A 24,886-nucleotide genomic window follows, 5' to 3' on the forward strand; every position below is an offset into this window, starting at 1 on the left:
TTATTACAAAAATTGTGGCTATGCGCACGTCTAAAGCCTTTCATGCCCTCCCTTATCAATCCCCTCCAAAGAAGTTTTGTGCCAGGTCGCTCTATTGAGGAAAATGTCATTCTCATAAAAGAGCTGGCTCACATATTTCATAAGGCTAAACGTGCAAAAAATATCATGGCCCTCAAAATTAACCTAATGAAAGCCTTTGATATCCTTGAATGGGGTTTTATTCATGATACTCTCGTTGGTTTTGCTTTCCCCCCAATTCTGATCAAACTCATCATGTCCTGCATCTCTTCATCCTCTATTTCCGGCCTTTGGAATAGGAAGATTGCTGACTCTTTCCAGCCAACTAGGGGTATTCGTCAAGGTGATCCTCTTTCACTTTATATTTTTGTTCTGTGTCTTGAACGTTGGTCTCAGATCATTGACTCCTCTATTGCTAATAATGAATGGAAACCTGTAGCACTTTCGAGAGATTTGTCTATCTCTCATCTTTTTTATGCTGATGAGGTTTTCCTTTTTAGTCAAGCTTTAAGTTCTAATCTTCATTGTATGTTGAATATTCTTCATCAATTTGGTACTCTCTCTAGTCTCTTTCTTAACCAAGCTAAATCTCATATCATCTTCCCTCGTAGAATATCTCACCCGGTTCGAATGGGTATCATTAGAAACTCTCCCTTTAACTTCTGTTCTTCTTTTGGTAAATATGTGGGAATCCCTATTACTCCTACTCATTTGAGGAAGGGTGATTTTTTGGTCTTACTTGATAAGACTATAATCCAGATAAAAGGTTGATAAGCTAAACTTCTTAACATGGCTAGTCGTACCACTCTCATAAAATTTATTCCGAATACTTTTCCTTTTTATTCTATCTAGACTACCATTTTACCAGCCTCTGTTATTTCTTTGCTAGATCAGCACTGTAAGAAGTTCTTGTGGAATAAGGTGGACATATCTCGTTACAATCCTCGTACTTATTGGGACATTGTTACTAATCCCCTTATTGTTGGTGGCCTTGACATTAGGAAATTAAAAATTTGGAACTTATGTTTTATGGCTAAGTTGGGTTGGCGTATGTTGTATTCTCCTATGAAACTTTGGGTTAAGATTTTATCTTCTAGATATCTTAAAAGATCTGATTTCCTATCCTGTCACACTTCTCCTAGTTCCTCTCCTTTATGGAAGGATATTCTAAAAGGTCGGTCCATTGTTTCCCGTGGCATCATGAAGCTGATTGGAAATGGTAGAGATACTAGTCTTTGGTATGATCATTGGGTTGGCGAGGGTCCTCTCTATCTTCACGATCATGTCCTTATTCCCTCTTCTATGGAACACTAGAGAGTTGCCTCCATTATTGCCAATAATAGATGGGATCTCTCTCGCCTTATCTCTTGCTCCCCAAACTATGTACTTAAAAAATCAAATTCTTGCCATTCCTTTTGGGATGTACAAGACATTTTTATTGAAAATACACCAAAAATGGGAATTTCTCCGTTAAGACTGCTTATTTTAATATGCTTCCCCCCCATCCCCCTTCTTCTTTCCCATGAAAAAAGTTATGGAAAACTCCTGCTCCACATAAGTACAAAATGTTGGTTTGGAATTTGGTTCATCAGATTCTTCCTGTGGGTGAAATTTTGCATACAAGAATTCCAAATTAAAATCCTATGTGTGCTCATTGTTCTTCTGCTCCGGAATCCCATCACCATCTTTTCAGGGAATGTCCTTCTTCTGCCCTTCTTTGGACTACAATCCTTTCTTCTTCTCATACTCCTTCTCACTTTGACCACTCTAAATTCATGAACCTCCCCTGGCATGACCGGTTGCTTTTCCAATTTTCTCTTCCCTCATCCTGGCTTCTGGTTTTCTTAATTGCAATTTGGCATATTTGGAGATATCGAAACAAGGCTGTTTTTGAAGGACAAATGACCCCTGCTAATTCCTTCATTAATGGTTTTTTGGTTTGATTTACACAACACTAACCTCATTTCTCAGGATAAGCCTATTAATGTTGCTGCTGCTACCCATACTTTATGTCCCCCCCCCCTGCCCCCCGCCGACGGGGTACATAAAGTTGAACTTTGATGGTGCTGAGCGTAACTTGGAGAATGCTGGTGGAGGTGGTGTTTCCCGTCATCCAGATGGATCCTGGTTTCTTGGGTATTCTGTCAAGTTTTTCGCCTCCTCCCTTGTGGCTGCTGAACTGATGGCGCTTAAGGAGGGGCTTGCTCTTGCCAAAATTTATAAGATTGAATGCCTAATAATTGAGACTGATGCTTTGGAGGTCAAATCCATGCTCATTAACATTGAGGATCATTTGCATAGTGTGCTAGCTAATCTGATTAAAGACATTGGTTTCTTTCTTTCAGACAATGCCTGCTTCTCCATAAAACATGCGGGACGCTCAGCTAATGTTGTTGCTCACTTATTGGCCAAATCAGGTGCTCAATCGTCTTTGGGGAAGTAAACTTATTTCTCTTTCCCTGAGTTTGCTAAGAGTGTTTACTTGGAGGATCTTAAAACTTCCTCAAGTTCTCATGCAGGCTCTGCTGATCTTAGTTAATGCTTCTCTCTATCCTCAATGTCGTCTGTTGGATGTTTTGTTCCCTTGTTTATAGTATTGTAATGTGTGTGACAATCTTAAATCTGACGGCTATTCTACTAATCGTCTATAGTTAGTTCATGACTACTTTTCTTTATAGGATAGTCATGAATTATCTTGTAACATCTTTTGTCCATACCATAGGTATGGTTTATTAATAATATTCTCTCCTTTTTACGTTAAAAAAAACCATGAATAACTATTGTTTGATGGTCTATTAGATTAGATACGAGTAATCTACCTATTGCATAGATGTATTTATGTCCTATAAAATGATTATGATGATAGGAAGATAGAGAAAGGATAAGAAGCTCAAACAATCAGACTTGAAAATAATGAAAAAGAACAAAAGCTTCATAACCAGCCTAAACTATGACTTAAGTAATGGCTAAAAATAAATGAGCATCTCCTATAGGTCATGAGTCCGTTTTGAAGAGACGGTCTGACATTAGTGTCAACGTGAGACTAGCTGATGTCATGCTGACATCATGCGAGTGCATCAAACCAGTAGCAGAATTAGTTAAGCTTGGACCTATTCAGTTATGCTAACATTAACTTGCTTCTGGATGAATTAGTTAAGTGCCGAAATATATTTGTTAATTGTTGAGTTATATTGGTTAAGAGCTTGAAGTATATTAGTTCTATATATTGTAGAAACCAGATTATAATGCATTTTATTTGCCATAATTTCATTATCACGCATAAATCATTATCTACTTCTTCTCTGATCCATTGAGACGTCGTTAAACATGCATTGTTTTCCTCCTTCGTTCTCTGGCACAATATGGCGATTCAATTACATGGGAATTACTATATAAATCATTAAAAGTAATCAGTGGTTTAATTTGAAGAGTGGAAATCAGTAACGACCACTTTCATAAGTAAACTATAAAAAATGTTAACCAATTGCAAAAATTGTGCAACTACTTAATGAAATCAAGATATGTTAACTAATAAACTAAATCACATAACTATTAACCAATAAACCATAACATCAACCATACCACCATAATCATAGCCCAACTATAATAACTTTTTATCTAAACCTATAACTAACTATCCAAAACAATAGCTATTAACCCGAAAATCATAATTATCTAGTATCCACCCAATACCATATTTTATCTCGAAAACTTTTACTAATAACATCAAAACTATAAATTATAATGTATAGACTATTACTAATAACTAAAACCATAACTATTAACCGTAGAAATATAACCATTAACCCGGTACCAAAACTATAAGTAATGACATGAAAAATATAACTAATAATGTGTAAACAATTACTAATAATAACTGAAGACCATAACAATTAACCTTACAAATATATATAACTACTATCCATAACGATACAATCATAACTATTTACCAGGAAACGATAACTAATTACCAGAAAACAATAAGTTCTTACCCAAAACATATATAGCGATGAAATTTGTGATTATCTACCTAAAAACCATAACTCATATAATAAGAGATACATTATAGTTTAGACTCATTGATACAGGAAAACAATGAGATTTGAGAATTGAGAATATACTTGACTTTGATGCAACAATGCTGTCGTTTAAGTGAGAGAAACTAAACTAACCATCATCAAATTTTCATCATTAAGATTGTAGAAGACATGAAAAAGGATATTAGTTGAAAGTTTCAAATAAATATTCGAAAAAGAAAAGAATTACAAAGAAAGAGATGTAAGCTTTACATATAAATGGAAGTTAGGTGGAGGAGAGGGAAATGGCGGTGCAGATTAGAGAGAAAAGGGAAGGGTAGAGGATTGGAGAGAGAAATGAGGGTTGGTAGAGTAGAGAGAAACTATAAATCGAGAAATTTGATGGTTTTATTAGCATAACTAATAGGTCCATCCAAGCCCTTAACTAATTCCACTATTAGCATAAAATCAGTTGGTCTCACGTTAATACGAACGTAAGATCGCCTTTTTCAAGAATTTGTGATAGGTCATCATACTTAGTTGTGAGATGTCTAAATATTAGTTGATTAGCCTTTTTCTCAATATATATATATATATATATATATATATTATATTACCGCCAAAAAAAATGTACCGGAAATATGAGAGTTAGGAGCTCTCCATCTGGGTTTAGTAGCCCAAGCTGACCTCATATTTGGCTCAAGCGCACAAAAGAATCTGCATATCGCACTTGATTTTATTAGCTTATTTACCACACAAGATTATAGCATATTACTCCTTTCACCATATTGTTAACAAATTTTTCATCAAATATTCTTGAATTTTATAAACTCACTCTATACCATTGATATCTTCAAAATTACCATATACGCTTGATGTTTCAAAATTCACCATACATTACTAAATTTTCCACAAATACGTCCATTTGCTATTAACTAACGCAATGGTTTGTCAGTTTTTTTTTGTTTGTGCAAAAATTTAACTCATCGTATACCACTATAATTAAACTTTAATAAACATTGTATCGTTGTTTTTATAATATTAAATGTCATTGTAAAACTTAGATTTCATTTGAAAGCTACTGAGTTGCATCTTTGTACATATACAACCGCAAATAGATTTTAGAATTTCTTAGCCCACTTGTTTTTGTTTATCTTCTTCTAGTCATGAGCATATTAAAAAGAACCTTCACCTTTATGAATATGCATCTATGTAAGAGTCTCAAATTAATTGTGCACCATGAAATAAGATTCGCAAGATAAGAACCTCTAAGACATCATTGAATACAACAAATCAAAGGCTTTATTATAGTCGCGATACATATGATAATTTTAGCTAGTGTATAGGAAAATCTGAAATAATGGATTTTGTGTTGTTTAAGAGAACTCGATTGCAAAATTTCTCCCACGTACATAGGCAAGATATATTTAGGTTGTCACTCTTTTATATACATATTCATTGAGTGAGGAAGTTGTGTTAAGGAGAAAACTCATGATCAAAGCTAAAACTGAGAAGTTGTAAAATTTTGTCAGAGGTGTTGCATTATTTGTAGATAAATGCAACAAATAGTGAATGACTATATTTCAAATTAAGAATCTAGTTCTAATAATGGTATAAATTTTAACATAAAAATAAGGGTATAATTTTTGTTAAGTTTTAATATAGAAGTACATGATGAATTAAGTTTTGCACAAAACTCATGGATGTATGGTAAATTTTCAGAACATCGAGGATCTACGGAATTTTTTAGAAACTTGCAGATATGTGGTGATTAATCCGTACTTTACACATAATTATCTTAACTTATTAAAAGTACTAATTTATTATAATGATAATTTTCTTAACTTAATAATTAACTTGAAAAAAGAATACTAATTTAAGTAGATAATAATGGTACTAGCGAACATATTATTAAACATTATATTAAATATAATTATTTCATTCTACTTTTTAATGTTATCATGTATTAATGATTACACTCCTTTTGCTCCTTTTGTGACTTACAAGTTGCCAATGCACAAAAATGATTATTAATATATGTAATTATGTATTACTCTCTCCGTCCCATAATAGTCTGAACACGTTCATTTTATTTTTGTCCCAAATTTGTTTAATTTGAACACTTTCATTTTTGGCGTGGTCGGGACAAGAACTTTTTCGGTCCACTCCAGAATCTGTATTTTAAAAATCTTAACAACAATAATCCTAAAGGTAAATTAGATACCTTAAAATTTGATACTCTTAACAACAATAATCCTAAAGGTAATAAAGTGTAGATTCTTAGCTTTCTAAACTTTAAACTTTCTTAACCTCTAAACTTATTTTATTAAAAAAATACAGAAATTCGATCCACCAGTCTGAACGGGCCGGCGAAAAACCCAAAATCGTGGTTTCTATGGATCGAGGATAGGTCCGATTTCCCGGTTTTGATTGTATATGATTGTTGATGTTACCTTTATATAGTTATATGTATCTAATTTACCATATAACTATGGTCATAACAGATATTACATATAATTGTGTTCATAAATATCAACAATAGTCCTAAAGATAAATATATAAACATAGTTATATGAGATATTATTTGATTTGTCTTAATGTGGAGGTTTTTAATATCTTATTAGCAATTTTGATAAATACATAAGTAAATTTTTAAGGTCAAAATTGTGCCTCGACAAGTGTGAAAATACAAATACAAATTTAGAGATAATAATGTTCAACCATTTACATTGGCAAGCGTAAAAAGATAAAGTTTAATTATTAAAAAAGAATGAAAGGAGTAGTATTATTAATAAAAGGAAAGGAGGATCAAATATATCAAAACTTAATTTTGAAACTGCTTACGTGTAGTCAAAAATGATATCGAATAGTGCATCTGGCTTCCAAGTGAAAAAGTCATCGAGTATAAAAGTCATACTGTTGACATTTGTTGATGAAGCTGCGAGCTGATAATGACTCATGCGTAATGGAAAATGAGCTTGTTAGACTGAAACTTTAAACAACCTTAGAAATTAAACTGCTTTACTATTAAGGATATTGATTCTCCAACTATTGAAGATCAGTAACTAACTTCTGAGTTAGTTATAAGTTGGTTAGCTCAGCTCAACAACATAACAAAATAGTTTGCCAGATCATTTCTTCTAGAAAACTATGATGTATAAATAGCATTTTAATACCTTGTTCTAGTTAGTTTTTCATTCTCAGTTTTCATACAATAAGATTGTATCTTTCTCTGCCAAGAATAAATGAATTAGTTTTGGCTCCTGAGCTCAAAAAAGTGAGCAGTGATGGATAAACAATGATGTCTTATCTTTCGAGCTTCTTTTACATTTAAATTGTAACATGGTATCAGAGCGCAAGTTTACAATTCTGGAATCAAAGTTCTTCGATCAACGATTTCTCAGATTCAATCCATTTCTCACGTTCAATCGTTTTTCATCTTTTGTTAAATTATAACTTTCTGCTACGATTTCTTTTGACATAATTCATGAATATCAAACTTGAATGTTGATTGTTTGATTCAATTATTCGAATTCTGAAATTTGATAGTTAGTTCAATCAAAGTTGTTGATTTTTTCTAAGGTTAATTCCTCGCAATTCTTATGTGATTCTCTTTGATTTCTCTCATATTCATCTTTGTTTCTTTTGTGATTCTGTTTGATTTCTCTCATATCTTCACATATCTCAACATTGAAAATATCTGAGACTCTTGAAAATTCTAATTCAAATTATGGAAATCATCATGTTGTTGATCCTTCTCAAAATCATTCATCTCCATATTACATACATCCTTTAGACAATCCTGGTATGAGATTGATCTCATTATAATTTGATGGAAGTTGCTATGGTGAATGGAAACGCTCTATGTTGATAAGTTTGTCTGCTAAGAACAAACTTGATTTTGCTGATGGTAGTACTCTTGAACCATATTCTACTAAATCAGTTTACAAAGCATGGCAAAGATGTATAGCATGCTCAATCCATGGTTGCTAAGAGTTTCAGATCAGCACATTGCTAGGATTGTTCTGTATGTTCCAACTACTCATGAAATTTGGACAAATCTAGAAGAAAGATTTGGCCAATCTTCCGGTACATAATTATTTTCACTAAAACAATCTTTGAACGATATAAAATAAGGTAAAGATAGCATATTTGCGTATTATACTAAGATGAAGATGCTATGGGATCAGCTAGGTTTAGTAGAACCTCTTCCTATTTCTGAGTGTAAGAATTATGCATTTAGCATCACAAGGAAACCATTGAAATATCACCAACACACCCTAACAAAATGGAATGGTGGAATGCAAACATAGACACCTCTTGGAAGTGTCTAGAGCACTGTTCTTTCAGGCCAAGTTGCCAGCTCAATTCTGGGGTGAGTGCTTTTTATGTGTTGTACGTGCATCTCATTAATAGGATGCCACTATATGTCTTGAACCATATGAGTCCCTATGAAAAGTTATTTTGTTCTCCAACATCTCTTGAACATCTTAGGACATTTGGCTTCCTATGTTATTTATCTACACCTAAACAATAGAGAACTATGTTTGAACCTAAAGCCTTGCCTCATGTTTTTCTTGGTTATCCATCAGGACAAATGGCTTACAAAGTGCTTAATGTTGATAATTTATAGATCACAATATCCAGGGGTATTGTTTTCCATGAACAACACTTCCCCTACCATTACCTTTCTTCTCCATCTCAACCACCTACTCCATTCTTCCTACCCATAGCCACTAATCATACACCTCTCTCTTAACTGACTGTCCTGATGACTTTCAGTTTGACAATAACCAACCTACTTCTTCACCCACATCACCAACTCCTCATTGATTCTTCTTCACACTCTTTATCTCCTCTGACCTTTCAGACTACATTTGTAGTTCTACTTATTCTCACTCTAATTCTTATTGCCTTCTCTAAACTCCTTGCAGCTCATATAGCTTCTATTTCTCTTACAGGTTCTCTTATTGAACCTGTCACTTATAAATAAGCTGTTACAGACCCAAGATGAGTTCAAGCCATGGATAATGAACTTTTAGCTTTTACAGAAAAATCATACTTGACTCCTTGTTGGCTTACCTCCTTCTAAAAAGCCTATTGGTTTAAAACGAGTTCTACAAGATCAAGCTTAAAACTGATGGTTTGTAGAAAGATTTAAGGCTAGGCTTGTGGCTAATGGATACCACCAAAAGTTGGGGATTGACATGAAGACACTTTCTCTCCTGTCATTAAAATGACTATAATCAGATGTTTGCTTATTACTTTGGCTGCTTGTAAAGGTTGGGATCGTTTTCAGCTTGATGTTAACAATGTCTTCGTCCATGGTGATTTAAAGGAGGAAGTGTGTATGACTGTTCCTCAAGGGCTTCCTAATCCCCATAACAACATTTGCGAGATCATCAAATCCCTTTATGGATTAAAACAAGCTGATAGGCAATGGTTTGCCAAGCTTGTGGGGGAGCTATTACTCAAGGGTTTTGTTCAATGAAGCAATGATTATTCTTTGTTTCTCAAACACACTTCCTGTAACATTATTATTCTTGTTGTGTATGTAGATAATATAATCATCAAATGTGATGATTTGCAAGAAATACATGATATTAAAACTCATTTTGATTATGTGTTTAATAACAAGGATCTTGGGAAGCTCGGTTATTTTTTAGGGATCCGAAGTAGGATACTTGCCATCTAGGATTTTCCTTACACAAAAGAAATTTACTAAAGAATTACTGCTTGTTACTGGAATATCAGTAACTAGAAGTGTAGCTATACCTCTTCCTTTGATTCTAAAGCTGTCAGCAACAGAAGGGGTCTTATATGCTAATCCTAGTCACTATAGGTGCTTGGCGGGGAAGTTGAACTGCTTATCCCATACAAGACCTGACTTTTCATATACAGTATAACATTTAAGCCAATTCTTACAGACACTTAAGGAACCTCATTATCAAGCCTTGTTTCATGTGCTAAAATATGTTGCACCCACTATAGGACAAGGTATACTTCTCCATGCTTCATCAACTTACTCTACACGCCTACTCTGTCTTAGATTGGGGAGTATGTGTAGATACTAGGAGATCTATTTCAGGATATGTATTACTCCTAGGAAAGTCCCCAGTTAGCTGGAAATCCAAGAAATAAAGCATTGTTTCTAAGAGCTCCTCTGAAGCAGAATACAGAGCAATGTCTGCTGCTGCTGCAGAAGTAACTGGCCTAGCTAGTTCGATTGTTATAAGAACTTGGTGTGTCTAAATTGAAGCACGTTACTCTACAATGTGATAACCAAAGCTCTATTCACATGGCGAAGAATCTTGTACAATTCACACGAGATAAGATTCTAGAAGGGCTTCTATAAATCACATATTTGCCTACATCATCACAGACAACAGATGTCTTCACAAAGGTGCTACCCTCTACACAGTTCAATCACTAACTTTCCAAACTTAGCATGGTTAACACATTTCCTAGTTTGAGGGAGGTGTTAAGGATATTAATTCTGCAACTATTGAAGATCAATAACTAATTTTTGAGGAAGTTATAAGTTGGTTAGCTCAACTCAACAGCATAACAGAATAGTTTGCCAGCTCATTTTGGTCCTCCCCGAAAAGTCCCTTCTTTTTTTCAACCTATTTTTAAAGAACTCGCCAAAAAAATTCTATTTTTTCGAAACTTAGAAAATGAAAGAAAAAATGGGATTATTGAAATCCTTCTAGGTTTTTAAAAAAATGTCAACCGTAAATCCAATTCTAGTATTTGGATTGAGAGAAGAATTTAGTGAAAGAAAAAAAGAAAAAGATTCGATAATCAATAGGCATATGGCTATTGAATCATCCATTCAAACCCGATTCCTAAATCGGACAAATTCTTCAATGACAGAACAAAAAATGAAAGATTTAGCTAATAGAACAAGGATAATCAAAAATCAAATAGAATTTTAATACATTGTTCTGGTTAGTTTTTCATTCTTAGTTTTCATACAATAGATTGTATCTTTCTCCCTCAAGAATAAATGAATTACTTCTAGCTCCTGAGCCCAAGAAAGTGAGCAGTGATGGATAAATAATGGTGTCTTGTCTTTCAAGCTTCCTTTACATTTGAATTGTAACATGATATTAAAGCGCGAGTTTGCGATTCTGGAATCAAAGTTCTTCGATCTATTGATTTCTCAGATTCAATCAATTTCTTAGGTTCAATCGTTTTACATCTTCTGTTAAATCATAACTTCCCGCTACAATTTCTTTTGACATAATTCATGAATATCAAACTTGAATGTTAATTGTTTGATTTAATTTTTCTAATTCTGAAATCTGATTGTTAGTTCAATCAAAATTGTTGTTGATTTTTCTGAGGTTAATTCCTTGCAAATCTCTGTGATACTCTTTTATTTCTCTCATATTTATCTTTGTTTCTTCTGTGATTCTCTTTGATTTCTCTCATATCTTCACATACCTCAACATTGAAGATGTTTGAGACTCTTGAAAATTCAAATTCAAATTCTGGAAATCATCATGTTGTTGATCCTTCTCAAAATCCTTCATCTTCATATTACATACATCATTCAGACAATCCTGGTATGAAATTGATCTCACTACAATTTGTAGAAAGTTGTTATGGTGACTGGAAATGCTCTATGTTCATAAGTTTATCTGCTAAGAACAAACTAGATTTTGTTGATGGTAGTACTCTTGAACCATATTCTAATGAACAGTTTAGAAAGCATGTAAAAGATGTAATAGCATGCTCATTTCATGGTTGCTGCTAAGAGTTTTAGATCAGCACATTGCTAGGAGTGTTATGTATGTTCCAACTGCTCATGAGATTTGGACAAATCTAGAAAAAAGATTTGGCCAATCTTCTGGTATGCAATTGTTTTCACTAAAACAATCTTTAACTGATATAAAACAAGGTGAATATAGCATATCTGCTTATTATACTAAGAGGAAGATGCTATGGGACCGGCTAGATTCAGTAGAACCTCTTCCTATTTGTGAGTGTAAGAATTCCGTCAGTAGCATCACAAGGAAACTACTAAAATCTCAGCAAGACATGCGCCTGATTGAGTTTCTTATGAAGTTAAAGGAAGGCTATGAAGTTGTAAGGGGTATTATTTTGATGATGTCTCCACTACCTCAAATTTCTCATGCATATCGTTTGTTTATGCAAGAGGAACAATACAAACAACTATCTTTAACTCACACTACAAAAGAAACCATGGCATTTGCAGCTAATAAAAGAAGGTTTTCAAATTATTCTAAGAAGCCTAAATACAGTAACAACAATTATGCAGACAACAAGCATGGTAAAACACCTACTCTGATAGGTTTTCTAGTGGTAATGATTTTAAGAGATGGAACAACTATTAGTGTGATCATTGTCACATGAGTGGTCATAGTAAGCAAAGGTGCTGCAAGATAGTGGGGTATCCGGCTCATTACAACAAAAAAACTGATAAAGGTAAGAGAGCAGTTGTGACTCAAACTAAAGATACACCTATGTTTTCTAAAGATAACATTACTATTTATGCAAAATAGTATCAATCGTTCACTCAAATCCTGAATCAACAATGTAAATTAAACTGTTTCTAATGATAACATTACTATTTCTGTATTCTCCAACTATTTCCTTTACATTTGAATTGTAACAAGGATATGAACATTATTATATATGTTAATTATTAGTTAGACTTCGTTTCTTCTTTTTGGGCGTGAAAGAGTTATGAATGGCAACAATAAAGCTGTAATTGAAACTTAGAGGTTCAATACAATCTTAAATATTGTAAATTAAACTAGTTTTTGAGCCTAATAATTGATGTCTCAGGGTATTATTATATATTTTCATTTAGTTGTTGACCTAGGGCACTACCTCGGAGGCTTGGAGGTTTCGATCATTTTATTTACTGACCTGCGAGATTAGCTTTTATAATATTATAAAATAATATTAAAACATCACATTTTTGTGATAGTTGTAGTAGTATAATAGAGTAACTTGAACCAATTATCCATGTTTCATTACTAAGAAAAGTCAAATCCTAATATATATTTTTTGATAGTTTGATTTAGTTTCATTACTTTGGCCAAAAAGGTTGAGCATTAGAAAATTTGATGGAACATAATAGGGAGAGTGAACTACACCTCAACCTATTGCGCATCAGAACATAACTAGCAGTGCTTATTTGTCAATGGGAAGGGATTGAAAAATCCGAGAAAATTATGGACGTATGAAGCCCATATTTGTCAATAACCACCTGTCACCATAATGCATTAGGCTCTTGAAAAAACCTCCAAAGCCATGTGAAGAGTAAAGCTACATTTTGATGTAACAAATTTTCAATCCTTAATCCACCCAAAGTCTTTGAGAGGTCTAAACAATGACAAGCAATCAAGGGAAAACGTCGCTTGCCATCAAACCCACTTCATAAGATATTTCGTTGAATTTTGATGATGCTTTCCATCACTCCAATAGGCATCGGGAACAATGACATGTAGTACAACGGAAGGCTTGAGAGGAAGGAATGAGGGTAATCCTACCCCCTAAACAGAGCATTTTCCCCTTCCATGTAGCAAGTTTCTTTTGCATGCGGCTTATGATAGGATCCCAAGAGGAGATTCAGGAAATATTGCTCCCAATTGGAAGCCCTAAGTAAGTGATGAGAAGTGATCCTACTCAACAAAGTAAGGCTCTAGCCATTAACTCAATCAAAGAATCTTCCACATTAATACCAATAAGAGCAATCTTATGGAAGGTCACCTTAAGCCTAGAGGCAAGGTGGAATAGTATAAGCGCCTTTTTTATGTTGAGAAGGAACTCGAGATGAGGGAGAAAAATGATCGTGTCATTGGCATATTGTAGGTGAGATACCATAATCCCATTTTTCTTCAAAGAAATTCCCTCCAAGAGGTGGTTATCTATCCCCTTCTTAATCAACAATTTTAATGACTCTACCACAAGATTGAAAAGGAAAGGTGATAGTGGATCACCTTGTCGAAGTCCCCTATTTAGCTTGAAAGGAGGAGTTGGTGACCCATTCACAAGAATAGAGGCCGATGCCGACATAACAAAAGCTTTGATCCATTTGCGCCGTTAAGAAGGAAACCTTATTTGGTCAAAGGTACAATCTAAAGAATCCGATGAAATGCTGTCAAAAGCTTTATGGAAGTCAAGCTTTAGAATCACTTCTTTAATATTATTCCTCTTGCATGAATCAATCATTTCACCAGCCACAAGTGCACCGTCCAATGTGTGCCTTCCTTTAAGGAAAGCCGATTGGTATGGACCAACAAGTGAATCCATAACCAATTGCAAACGCCTTGCTAGCAACTTGGTTGATGATTTTGTATATGCATCCCACCATACTAATGGGCGTAAAGTCTTGAAAGCTTTTCATATTTCGATAAATCTTTGCAATCAAGGTGATGAAGGCAATATTACAGGCTTTAGGAAGAGTTGCGGAAGCCCAAAATGAATCAATTATCATATACATATCATGTTTGATCATATCCCATGCTAACTTGATGAAGAGAAAATTGAATACATCCGGCCCTGGGGCCTTGTTGCTATCACAAGAGGCAATGGCATGGTCAATATCTTCATGACTAAAAGGTTCAATAAGCTGTGAGCATTGCCGTTGGCAACAAACGTTTGAACTCTAAGTTCTCAAAAATAGGTTGCGGCTTAATTTCTTCATGGAATATGCTCTTAAAATATCAAACCGCTTCCTTTTGAATTCTTGCTTAATCCATAACGTTAGTGCCATTAACAGTAATAGATGAGATTGTATTTTTTCTCATTCTCATGGATGCTAGAGTATGAAAGAATTTGGTATTTTTGTCTCCCTCTTTAAGCCATTTAGCCCTAGAGCTTTGGGCCCAATAAGACGCTTTCCTCTTGTGCAATGACCACAAATCTAACTGGGTTGCCTTTCGATCACTCAATTTGGCTTCGCTTAAGGTTCGGTTGTTGGAGATAACAACCAACTCATGAATTTTGTTCTCAAGACCACTAAGTTTTGGTTAATAAGGCGAAATTCAGTTTCATTCCACGCCTTTAACTCTCCTCTCAAGAATTTTAGTTTATCGAGGAGAAAGAGATGGGAGGCTACACTACATGCTTTCTGAATATTTCTTAGGCAGTTAGGGTGTGATATCCAGCAATTCAAAAACCTGAATGGTTTAGGACCCCAGTTGATCCCCATTGATGACACTAAGAGTGGACAATGATCCGATATGAACACAAATTCTGGGTTTATAAGGCAATGATCCAACTTGCTTTTCAAATTGCCTCTGAACCAAGTATAGAACCCATTGGATGTGGGATCTCCGTCAAATGAGTATCTTGTATGGAGTTTTGGAATTAACCAAATGCCGAATTGAGAGCCCAGACGACTTCCGCTATCGAAAGATGATAAACCTTCATTAAAGTCACCCATGATCATTGTTGGGAGATTCGTGCCATGCCAATATTCAGTAACATCCTTCCAGACAATGGACCTCTTTTGAGCATCACAAGGGTCATAGATGTTTATGAGAGATCAACTGAAGTTTGAAGGTAAAAATACTCCACAAGTTGCTATCCAGTTATTATAAATATGGTAAGATTTGACCTTGAAGGTTGAGGTCTTCCAGAGGGAGATAATCCCTCCTAAATTGCCGACGGAGGGGCATCGCACAACATCATCATCAACCCATAATGATTTGATAATTTTTTGGCTTAATTGCTCAAGTTTGGTCTCTTGAATGAAAAGGAAATTTGGATTGTGGGAGAAACTTAGTTTATTCAATTGATTGCATTTTATTTTGGCACCAAGGCCCCGATAATTCCATGAGATAGTTATCATTGGGAAAGGTTTGAGATGATGGGAGTGTAGGTGGGTTATGCACAGGAAGCTCAATCCTCATATTGATGAATGAGGTTACATGAAACGAGATCATGAAGCTGAGAGATAGGTCCATCATACTTGAAGCCAAGAGTCTTAGAAATATCTAAAATTTCATCTACTATTATAAGATCAGTTTTTCGAGTGACAGGTTGAGGGGGGGTTTTATTGTGTGATGGAAGGGGTTTTTTTGGACTTTTGTTGGTGGAGGCTTTGGAATTAGATTTGCGCTTTTCTCACATTTTGAGATGCCTTAAAGCATGGGATTCTTTGATTGGAAGGAGAATGTCATTCTCAAAACCAGGAGGGAGCATGGGCCCGGAAGAAATGGAAGAGATTGAGGAATTTTGCTTAGGCTTTAGAAGTGGACCAAAGCTATTCTAGGTTGGGATAGAAATCATAGTAGAGGGAATATTTATTTGAGGGGGCTAGACTTGGGTTGGCATTTAGGAGATAGTGGGATTTGAGAGCCAATAAGGGAAGGCCCGCTTTCTGATATTGGCTTTTAGAGGCAAAAGTAGGAGATAAAGGATGGAAAAGAGCATGTGCGCTATTTCACTGAGAAGTGGCGGCTAGGAAGAGGGGATTTGAGAGGGTTGTCCATTGGGAGAGAAGTGAGTTATGAGTGCTTGGGAAGAGGCATCATCATTAATGTTATAGAGTTCATGATTGGCTTGTTTTTTTCAATCAATCGAGGGAGAATTTAATACAGGTGGCTCAAGGTGATGTTTGGAATTGTTATTGTGAGTTCCAAGGAAATTAGAGAAGGATTTGGACGGATGTGATTTTCGGACGAGATCATCTAACTCGAAGTCAAAGCAAGTAGTGTCAATTTCACCTCTCACGATCCCTTTTGCAAGGAAGATGATTTTTTGTTCCTCCGTTATCCAGATTTTTGGATTTTTGTCGTCGATATCAATGATCATTTTACAGATTATTGAACAAACAATTTGTAGTAATTAGAACTCTAGAAAAATCATAACTGGAGTAATTAACAGATCTAACCTGCCAAACACGCGTCCGATTCTATAGAATTTTTCGTAGCTCCATCCACCCAGGGGAACTCCATAGATTTTGATACAGGCTTATTTCCATAGAGCACATGATGATGTAATGTATCTTATCTCCACAAACCATTTTTCCAACCATTTACTCTCCAGCATTACCTATTTTCCATTCATTGAAAAGAAAGTTATAATATGCAAAGGTCCTCCCATTGGTTAAATTGTAAGGCAATTTACACCTTCGGCAAGCATGCTATCAAGAATCTGTTTTGATGATAAAGTTGGGGATGGAAGAGCAACTACACTTCTTTGGAGAGTATCCTCATCCTCTGTTTTCTTGATCTCATCAACAACTATGATTTGCTCTCCTTCAAAATCATGCACGTGAATTTCGTCCCTAGTTTTCTCAGTATCTTCACCAAGCATTATAGCACTCATTCTTTGAACAGAACATGGTTCGAATTGAAAGCAATCTAGGGTAGGGTCATTATCCTGGGGGATTGTCTAATGAGAGGGAGGTTGTTTTTTGAGGGTGGAATGGGTTTTTAGGGGGATCATTTTGGGAGGGTTTGGGAGTTGTATGAGGTTTCAATGGTGATGAGACCTACTTATACGATATGTGGTCCCCGTGGCTAGGAGGGAGGGGAATTCTATGACGAGGGATGAAGGGGGTGTTTCTTCGAGAAGGTTGAGGAGGTATGGGATAAGTTTGCCTGTTAGTCGAGATCTGATGGGAGTTAAAAGTGCGGTCTCTTTTTGCTGGCAGCACTATGATACGTGATGATCCAATCATACTACCATTTCAAGAACGGGTTGTGTTTGGAAAAGCTGTTAGGTTTTGGTACTAAACGAAAGCATATTGCAAATTCCGATGGGTTCTCATTTTATGGGGTATGAAGATTTTTTTTCAATTTCTCCAGAGAACTTAAAATGGTGCTCAAGCTCCATATATGAGATGTTCCTAGGCAAGGCATCAACGAAGCAGATTCTATAGGCCAAAGATTGTTGGTTCCATAGGTTGGGGTTGGAGTTGAAGGTTGGGTTTTCTCTTTCTCGCACTTTGATCGCCTTCTCTCTCTCTCTGCGCTCCATTATACTCTCTCTCTCTCTCTCTGTGCTCCATTATACACCTTATTAAGTTGAATCTTAATATTACGAGACAATCACTAAACTTAAATCTTTGTTTATATATTTTTAGTTAAATCCAAATTAAATCCTTCCAACCAAAAAAAATGACGATAAGTCAATTTCATACAAACTTGTAGATTTTAAATTAATAAGCACCAGTAGCTTAGTTTGTATCCATTTTTTGTTACTGATCTAGCAATTATAGTTAAAAATCTTATTAAACATGATGATGAAAACTAAACATATAATTGATGGTCATTTAATTAAAAGACCAGTTGTCAGGAAAGAGATTAAAGGAGTCATCATACTTTCAAATAAAAAAAGATTCATTATAAATTTATTTATTAAAATTATTTGGTTTGTGTTTAAGATATGAAATTGTCGTTTTGCGATACTGGGATGTAACTGTGAGTCTATTTGTTTATCAAATAACGAATTCAATAATTGTGGAGTGTATGTTATCTTGTCTTTAACTACTTTTTTTCCCACTAATATGATAATTTTTTTAGATCATTTGGTAAGTGTCTTTGTATTCTAAATGAGATGTTATGGGTTTGAGTCTTTCCACGCAAATTTAAATTTAGGTCATTCATTTGGAAAGGGGATGGAGCAAATGTGGCAGCATTACAAATCCTTTGCCTTGGGCTATATTTTGATATTTGCCCCTTTCATTTTTAGACATCGCTATCAAAATCCCAATTCGCATCTTACAATCTCGATCCCGATCCCAATCCCAATGCTAAGTATAATCTTAATTTTGTAAGATCTTCCTATACTAACCCAACTACCAATAATTGACATGGTAGGATTTTTATACAATTCTACGATCCTAAGATTCTACGATTTTTCGATCCTACGTACCATAAAATCATGAAGTAATTTGACATATTATCTTTCTCCAATTAAATTTTGATTGCATGTTACTTCAATCTTAGAGTATTTAACTATTATCACCATTTGCGAATGAAAAAAACCAATTATTAATGTATGTAAGTTTTATCACGAGTCTTTACCATATTTTAGCATATATAATTATTAATATATTATCCAATTTTGTAGGATCTTACGATTATATAATTCGATTCTGCCGATTCGATTCCGCCGATTCGATCCTACCAGCCACTACCAAAGTAAAATTATGATCCTGATAACATTGCTCTTAGAGAAGTGTGTGTAGGATTTTTTTGTCTATGTTTTTGCCCATTGTGTTGCTAGTTTAAGTTTAATTATACAAGCAATTTGGGTCTTTTGATCATTTTCCCGATTATACATTTAATTTAGCTAATCGAAATCTGCTCAACCACACGGTTGATTAATAATTCGTCTTGCCTTTCGCGACTAAAAAAAAAATTAAGTAATGTCTTCTCATTAATTGACAAATATTAAAATTTGATATACGTAAGTATTTTCAAAAAAAAAAATCGCTAAGATATAATATTTTGATACTTGCTTTTATGAAATAAGTAAAGTAAGCTCGGTGCTCAAATTATATCCGCATCACATAATCAAAGTAGTTAAAATCATAGGTTATCAACAAATATTTGGCAAAACAAACTCTACTCGCAAAACCAGAATTCTTTCTCTCCCCAGCCAAAAACTAAGCGACACCTAAAATCCCTAGAGGCTCGATGGCTGCCTTGGCACGGTGGCCGTCGAGCCCCTCCCCCTTTTCCCTTTCCCTTTTCGGTTTGCTATTTTCGTCTTCTGGTGGTCGTCCTTGTTTACTTTGTTAATCTCACGTCGTTCCCCCTCTAGTAGTCACTGGTTAGTAGTCCTTCTTTTCCGGTGTTAGTAGTCCGTCTCGCCCGTCCCACCTGCAATGTTTCCTCGTCCCTTTGTCTCCTATTTTAGTGTCGGGCCTCCCTATCCCTCCCCCTATTTTACGTCGGGCCTCCTTATTTCCTTTCCCCTGTTCTCGTCGGGCCTCCCTGCACCTCTTAGTCGTTAATTTTCCTTTGTTTTACTGGTGGCATAACTATTCCCTTCCCCTATTTTCATGTCGGGCTTCCTATCCCCTTCCCCCTTGGTTTAAGTCGGGCCTCTCTTTCCCTTCCCCTTTAGTCTTTGGGCTTCCCCTCTCCCTCCCCTTGGTTGTTAGTTTTCCCTAAGTGGGTTAATTTTAAGTATGTTTATCTGTATTTTCAGTTTATTTATCTGTTTCCTTTTATGTGTGGTACTTCTTACAAGTTTAGGAGTCACTTGGTTGGACAAGGCATGGGGTTTCATAATAGTAGATTTTGTGGTTTTTTTGGAATCTGTGATGTGGGTACAGGTAAATCAAACGGATTGTGCGCGAAGTCGAGGCGATGCACGTTTTTCATGGCTGGGATTTCTGTTTTCCGGTGTCACAAACCGGCGAAGTATTCGAGATCAGAGTGCACTTTATTTAGCTCTCTTTCTAGCTTGACATTGATCTTTATCATCCTTGCCTTAAAAAATTCAAATTTGAAGGCGGCACACCAGTTTCATCTGGTGGTTTTCAGCAAGCTCACTTAAAAGAGTTTCTCCTTTTCATTTGGAGAAACCTGAGATACTCTCGAGTGAGAGTACTGAGTCACAAGGGAACATAACTCTTCACAAGATCATGAGTCAAGAATCCCAAGCAATAGCGGTTTGTTGGGATTACTCATGCGGCGCGATGCAATGCTCATCGTCGGTTGTGCATTGTCCGAATCGTGAACGACACTCCCTTTTCTTACCACTGCCATCAGTCATCACCGTTTTGACTCCCCCATCACCAGCATTGCCCAGCGATGCCCTTCGTCACATGCGACTCTTTATGAGATTTTGTTGTTTTTGTTTTCTATGGATTGTACGAGCTCCTGAAACTCCTTTAGGTTCGGTTGTTTGTTTTAGCATTGGTTGTATTAACATTAGGCTGTACTTCCTCTTTAAATTAATGTACGATTTCTCGTTGTCAAAAAAAATAAAAAATAAAAATCATAGGTTACCTTTTTCGCTTTTGAGATGGCAACTTCAGATAAATCCAATCCAACAACGTAGCAATCAGAGGAGGCCATTGCTATCACATCATATCCCTGCATATGCCATAATGTTAATTATTTCATCCTCCAAAAATTCTATGGAACAAATTGGTAAAATAAGACTAACCTTTATCTAGTGATACATGAAAGGTTAAAGAAAGGTATTATTGAACACCATTTACTTTCACTTACTCATAGTTGTTCGCCTTTGCTCAATGAAATTCTCTTGTGCCTTTATCCAATTCTCAAATCATTACAATGTTTTATATATATTTAGACTCTGTTATTTTATTTGTTTGAATAAATTGAATTGGACTTTATTTGTATGCATTGAACTGAACTGAACTTATTTTGCCTGAACTAAACTGAATTGAATTAAACTGTGAGAGAAAACTAACTAAACTTAATTTACTATTCCTGGACTGAAATAAATTTTTTCGAACAGAATTTTCATTAATTATCCAGTCCAAAAGAACAGAACCTTAGTATAGGAGTATTAATTTTTCATGTTTACAATCTTTTTGAAAGACAAGAATAGTCAAAATAGAGAGAGCAATTGAATTCAAAGTACTAAATTATCATTTTGATATCAATTGATCCTCAATATATAGATTGCACAATGGTTTTAATGTTTAACTAGTGTGTGTGTGTGTGTGTGTGTGCGTGTGTGCGTGTGTGCGTGTCTGCGTGTGTGCGTGTGTGCGTGTGTGCGTGTGTGTGTGTGTGTGTGTGTGTAAACAATATATCTATTAGTTGCTAAGATATATTTGTTCTTTTATATTAAAAAAAAGGTAAGATTAATTAGAGGTGATCATTTTGGCCCGGCCCGTTTTTGGGCCGGGTTTGGGGCTGAATTTTTCGGCCCGCGGGCCGGGCCGAGCCCGATCCGACCGTATTTTTTTTGCTTTTGGCGGGCTTTGGGCAAGCCAAAAACGATTTTTTGGCCCGCAAAAGCCCGCTAATTTAGGCCCGAAATAGTGGGCTTTGGACACAAAAATTCAGCCCGCAATTTAGGCACGGCCCGGCCCGACCCGACCAACGGGCAAATTTTTTTGGCCGCGGCCCGGCCGGCCCATGATCACCTCTAAGATTAATACCACAAGTGGGGAAAAATTGGAGATCCCACTTTGTAAGGAGTAAAAATTGAATCCTTGTCACAGGGTTGGAAGGAATCCCTCCAACCAATTAAGCCAACCTTGATTCTTATTCTATAACTTATTTTTGGAATGTTCGAATCTTACTATACATAATTTTGTAGTACATAATTATACTATGTGACAACATATACTTTATTAAAATTAAATGCCTTTTCATATATAATAACTAGTCTCGTGTACATGCAATACTGATAAGTGCATTTCAAACGTACTTTATGGACTCTTTTTAGATCATTTTGATCCTCTTTATCCCCTTTCTTCCCTCTTTCTTCTCCATTTCCCCTTCTATTTCATTCACTTGATCATAGTGACATTTTGCTAGATTTTTAGTCATTTTTGACCGAATTCTAGTACATTTGCTTTCACCTTGTTTTGCCATGTTCTTGATATAGGGAAACTACTAAGATGGCTACGATTTGTAAAGTTGGAAAATAGCAATAAAACAAAGCACACTTGAGAAATGTGCGCTTGCACCATTCCCATGTCGCTCGCACAAAGGAGCACATTGCACAATGAATCTTGAACAGAGAACTTCAAATGGACATAATTTCAAACCACAAATCGATGAAGGTAATTCCAGTTGGAGTGAAAGCTCTTTCAATATCTTTCCAAATACTGGTCATAAGCTTCATTTGGATATAAAACGAAGAAGTTATGCTCGTTTTAAGTTGAACTGTCCAAGTTTGAGGCATAAGGGTGAGGTGTGCCCGCACCTGATTTTGGTGCGCCTGCACCTCTGCTTGGTGCGCCCGCACCCTTCCTTTTCGGAAAGAAAAAAATCGAGCCTTCATTAAAAACGATAGTTTTGTTTTTTTAGTTTGGACTTATTATGCTTTATTCTAGTTTTTAGAGAGTACATTATTAGGGTTTATACTAGAGAGAAAACACTAGAGTTTATTGAGATTTGAGATCATTAATCATATTTTGTAATTCAGTTAACATTGAATGTACTTTCCATTGAATTTAATTTGAAGTTTCAGTTTTTATTTCATTCTCTTCGTGTTTGTTCTTGCTTTTAGTTACTTTTAGATCTTCATTCTCATATTCTTATAATTGTGATTTCTATTAGTTTAATTACTTTTAATCATGTTTAACCTTAGATTAGTCTAGATTTTATGTTTAATTGTTAGAATCCATGATTAGTGAGTAGTTTCATATCTAGGGTTAGGGTGAAAGTATCAATCATGGGTTTAAATGTTTTGTTAATGAGATATGTGATGTTCTAAAGAAAGTTATGCATTGATCTTGGTGTTTTGAAACTTAGGATAGATATTGATAATTTATACTTTGGTATTTTGAATTCAAATATTCTTAAATCGAATTTTGAACTCTTTTATCATCACCAAGAATCAACTTAATTTCTATGCCAAGATATTGGGTAGAAATTAAGGGGATTCTTTATTAGGGGTTTTCCGAATTTGTTGAATCTCTTAATCAATTAACTAAAGACCATTCGTGAGAGGATTTAGTTGATTGATTAAGTGCTTATTCTTGAGGACTATTCGAGAGAGAACTCGAGTATTTTAGAGGGAAACTAAAATTCCTTCACAATCGCATCAACAATCATTGTCCGTTCTTATTCATACTAGTAAGCTTAACTCTAGTGTCTTCCTATTTGATATTTAAACTCTTGTTGTTTGCTAGTTCTAGTTTTTAGCTAGTCATAATTGTTACCGATCCTTTTCAAACCCCAAATACCATTCAATTAGGTAGTCTGGACTTGATAGACTTTAATTAATCTCATTTTCCCTGTGGATCGACCCTTGACTTGCCCTTACTATTTTCTTAGTAATTGCTTGTTAGGATTTAGAAATATTGTTTAGAAAATGATTTTCGGTGTCTTAACGACACACTAAAAACTCCTTATTAGATACGTGCAATAATATATTAGTATTAATACTAATATTTGGAATCATAAAATATTAATAAAAAAATAAACATTTACTTCGTACTTGCAATTTATCTTTACAAAACATAGCATTGAAAACGGAGATAAGAGAAGTTGATTTATGCTTACTTTCTCTCATCAAGTTTAACTATTTCGATTGAACAACATCTTGAATATGACAATTATGAAATCAAAAAATAAGTTACTCTTTTTTTCTCGGTAATTTTATGATTTTTTTATTTATGTTTTCTGCGATTGAAACTGAATTTTAGGTTTGTATTTTTGGCTTTACAAATTTTGGAAAATATCTTTGTTATGTTAGTTTTCTCATTGTAAGTAATCTTTTAATGACAATCTTAAATATTTTTGAGTTTGTCTTGTAAGAGACCGCCTACTTTTAAATTAAAATTAGGTAATGGTAGGCCCAATATTAAAAAGAGAATTATCCCAATAGTGACTAGGTTATTTTCTTTCGGTGACTAGTTTAATCCATTTAGTGACTAGGTCTACTTTTATATTAAAATTAGACCGTCTCTTTTAATAATTTTTGTAATTTTTTATGTTAGTTTTCTCTTTTTACAATTTTTCTTATTATGCATAATTATAAATTAGGAAATGAATGAGAAATTTTGAATAGTTTTTTTAATATTTTAAATTTGGGGTATATAAGTCTTTTCAGAGGTGAACATCATAGCTCTACCATTAGGTTATATAATAGAGATATTTTGAATCATAAAAGATATTAATATTAATTCAAAAATTACACATTTAATTTGTACTTACAATTTATTTTTACAAAACATAGGATTGAAAATGGAG

General features: G+C 34.8%; 1 protein-coding gene across 1 annotated transcript in view; it reads right to left on the reverse strand.

Annotated features, from left to right (window-relative positions):
* The window catches only part of LOC104889067 (probable thiol methyltransferase 2), a 36,183-nt gene that overhangs the window by 7,392 nt on the left and 3,905 nt on the right, over positions 1–24,886 (reverse strand). Inside the window, 4 exon segments of the mRNA XM_048641224.2 lie at positions 4,669–4,702; positions 4,704–4,751; positions 6,879–6,979; positions 20,990–21,076. Of these exon segments, the coding sequence (XP_048497181.2) occupies positions 4,669–4,702; positions 4,704–4,751; positions 6,879–6,979; positions 20,990–21,076 (270 nt within the window).

The sequence above is a fragment of the Beta vulgaris genome, chromosome 3 (assembly GCF_026745355.1).
Source record: "Beta vulgaris subsp. vulgaris cultivar EL10 chromosome 3, EL10.2, whole genome shotgun sequence".
In the NCBI taxonomy this organism is placed as follows: domain Eukaryota; kingdom Viridiplantae; phylum Streptophyta; class Magnoliopsida; order Caryophyllales; family Amaranthaceae; genus Beta; species Beta vulgaris.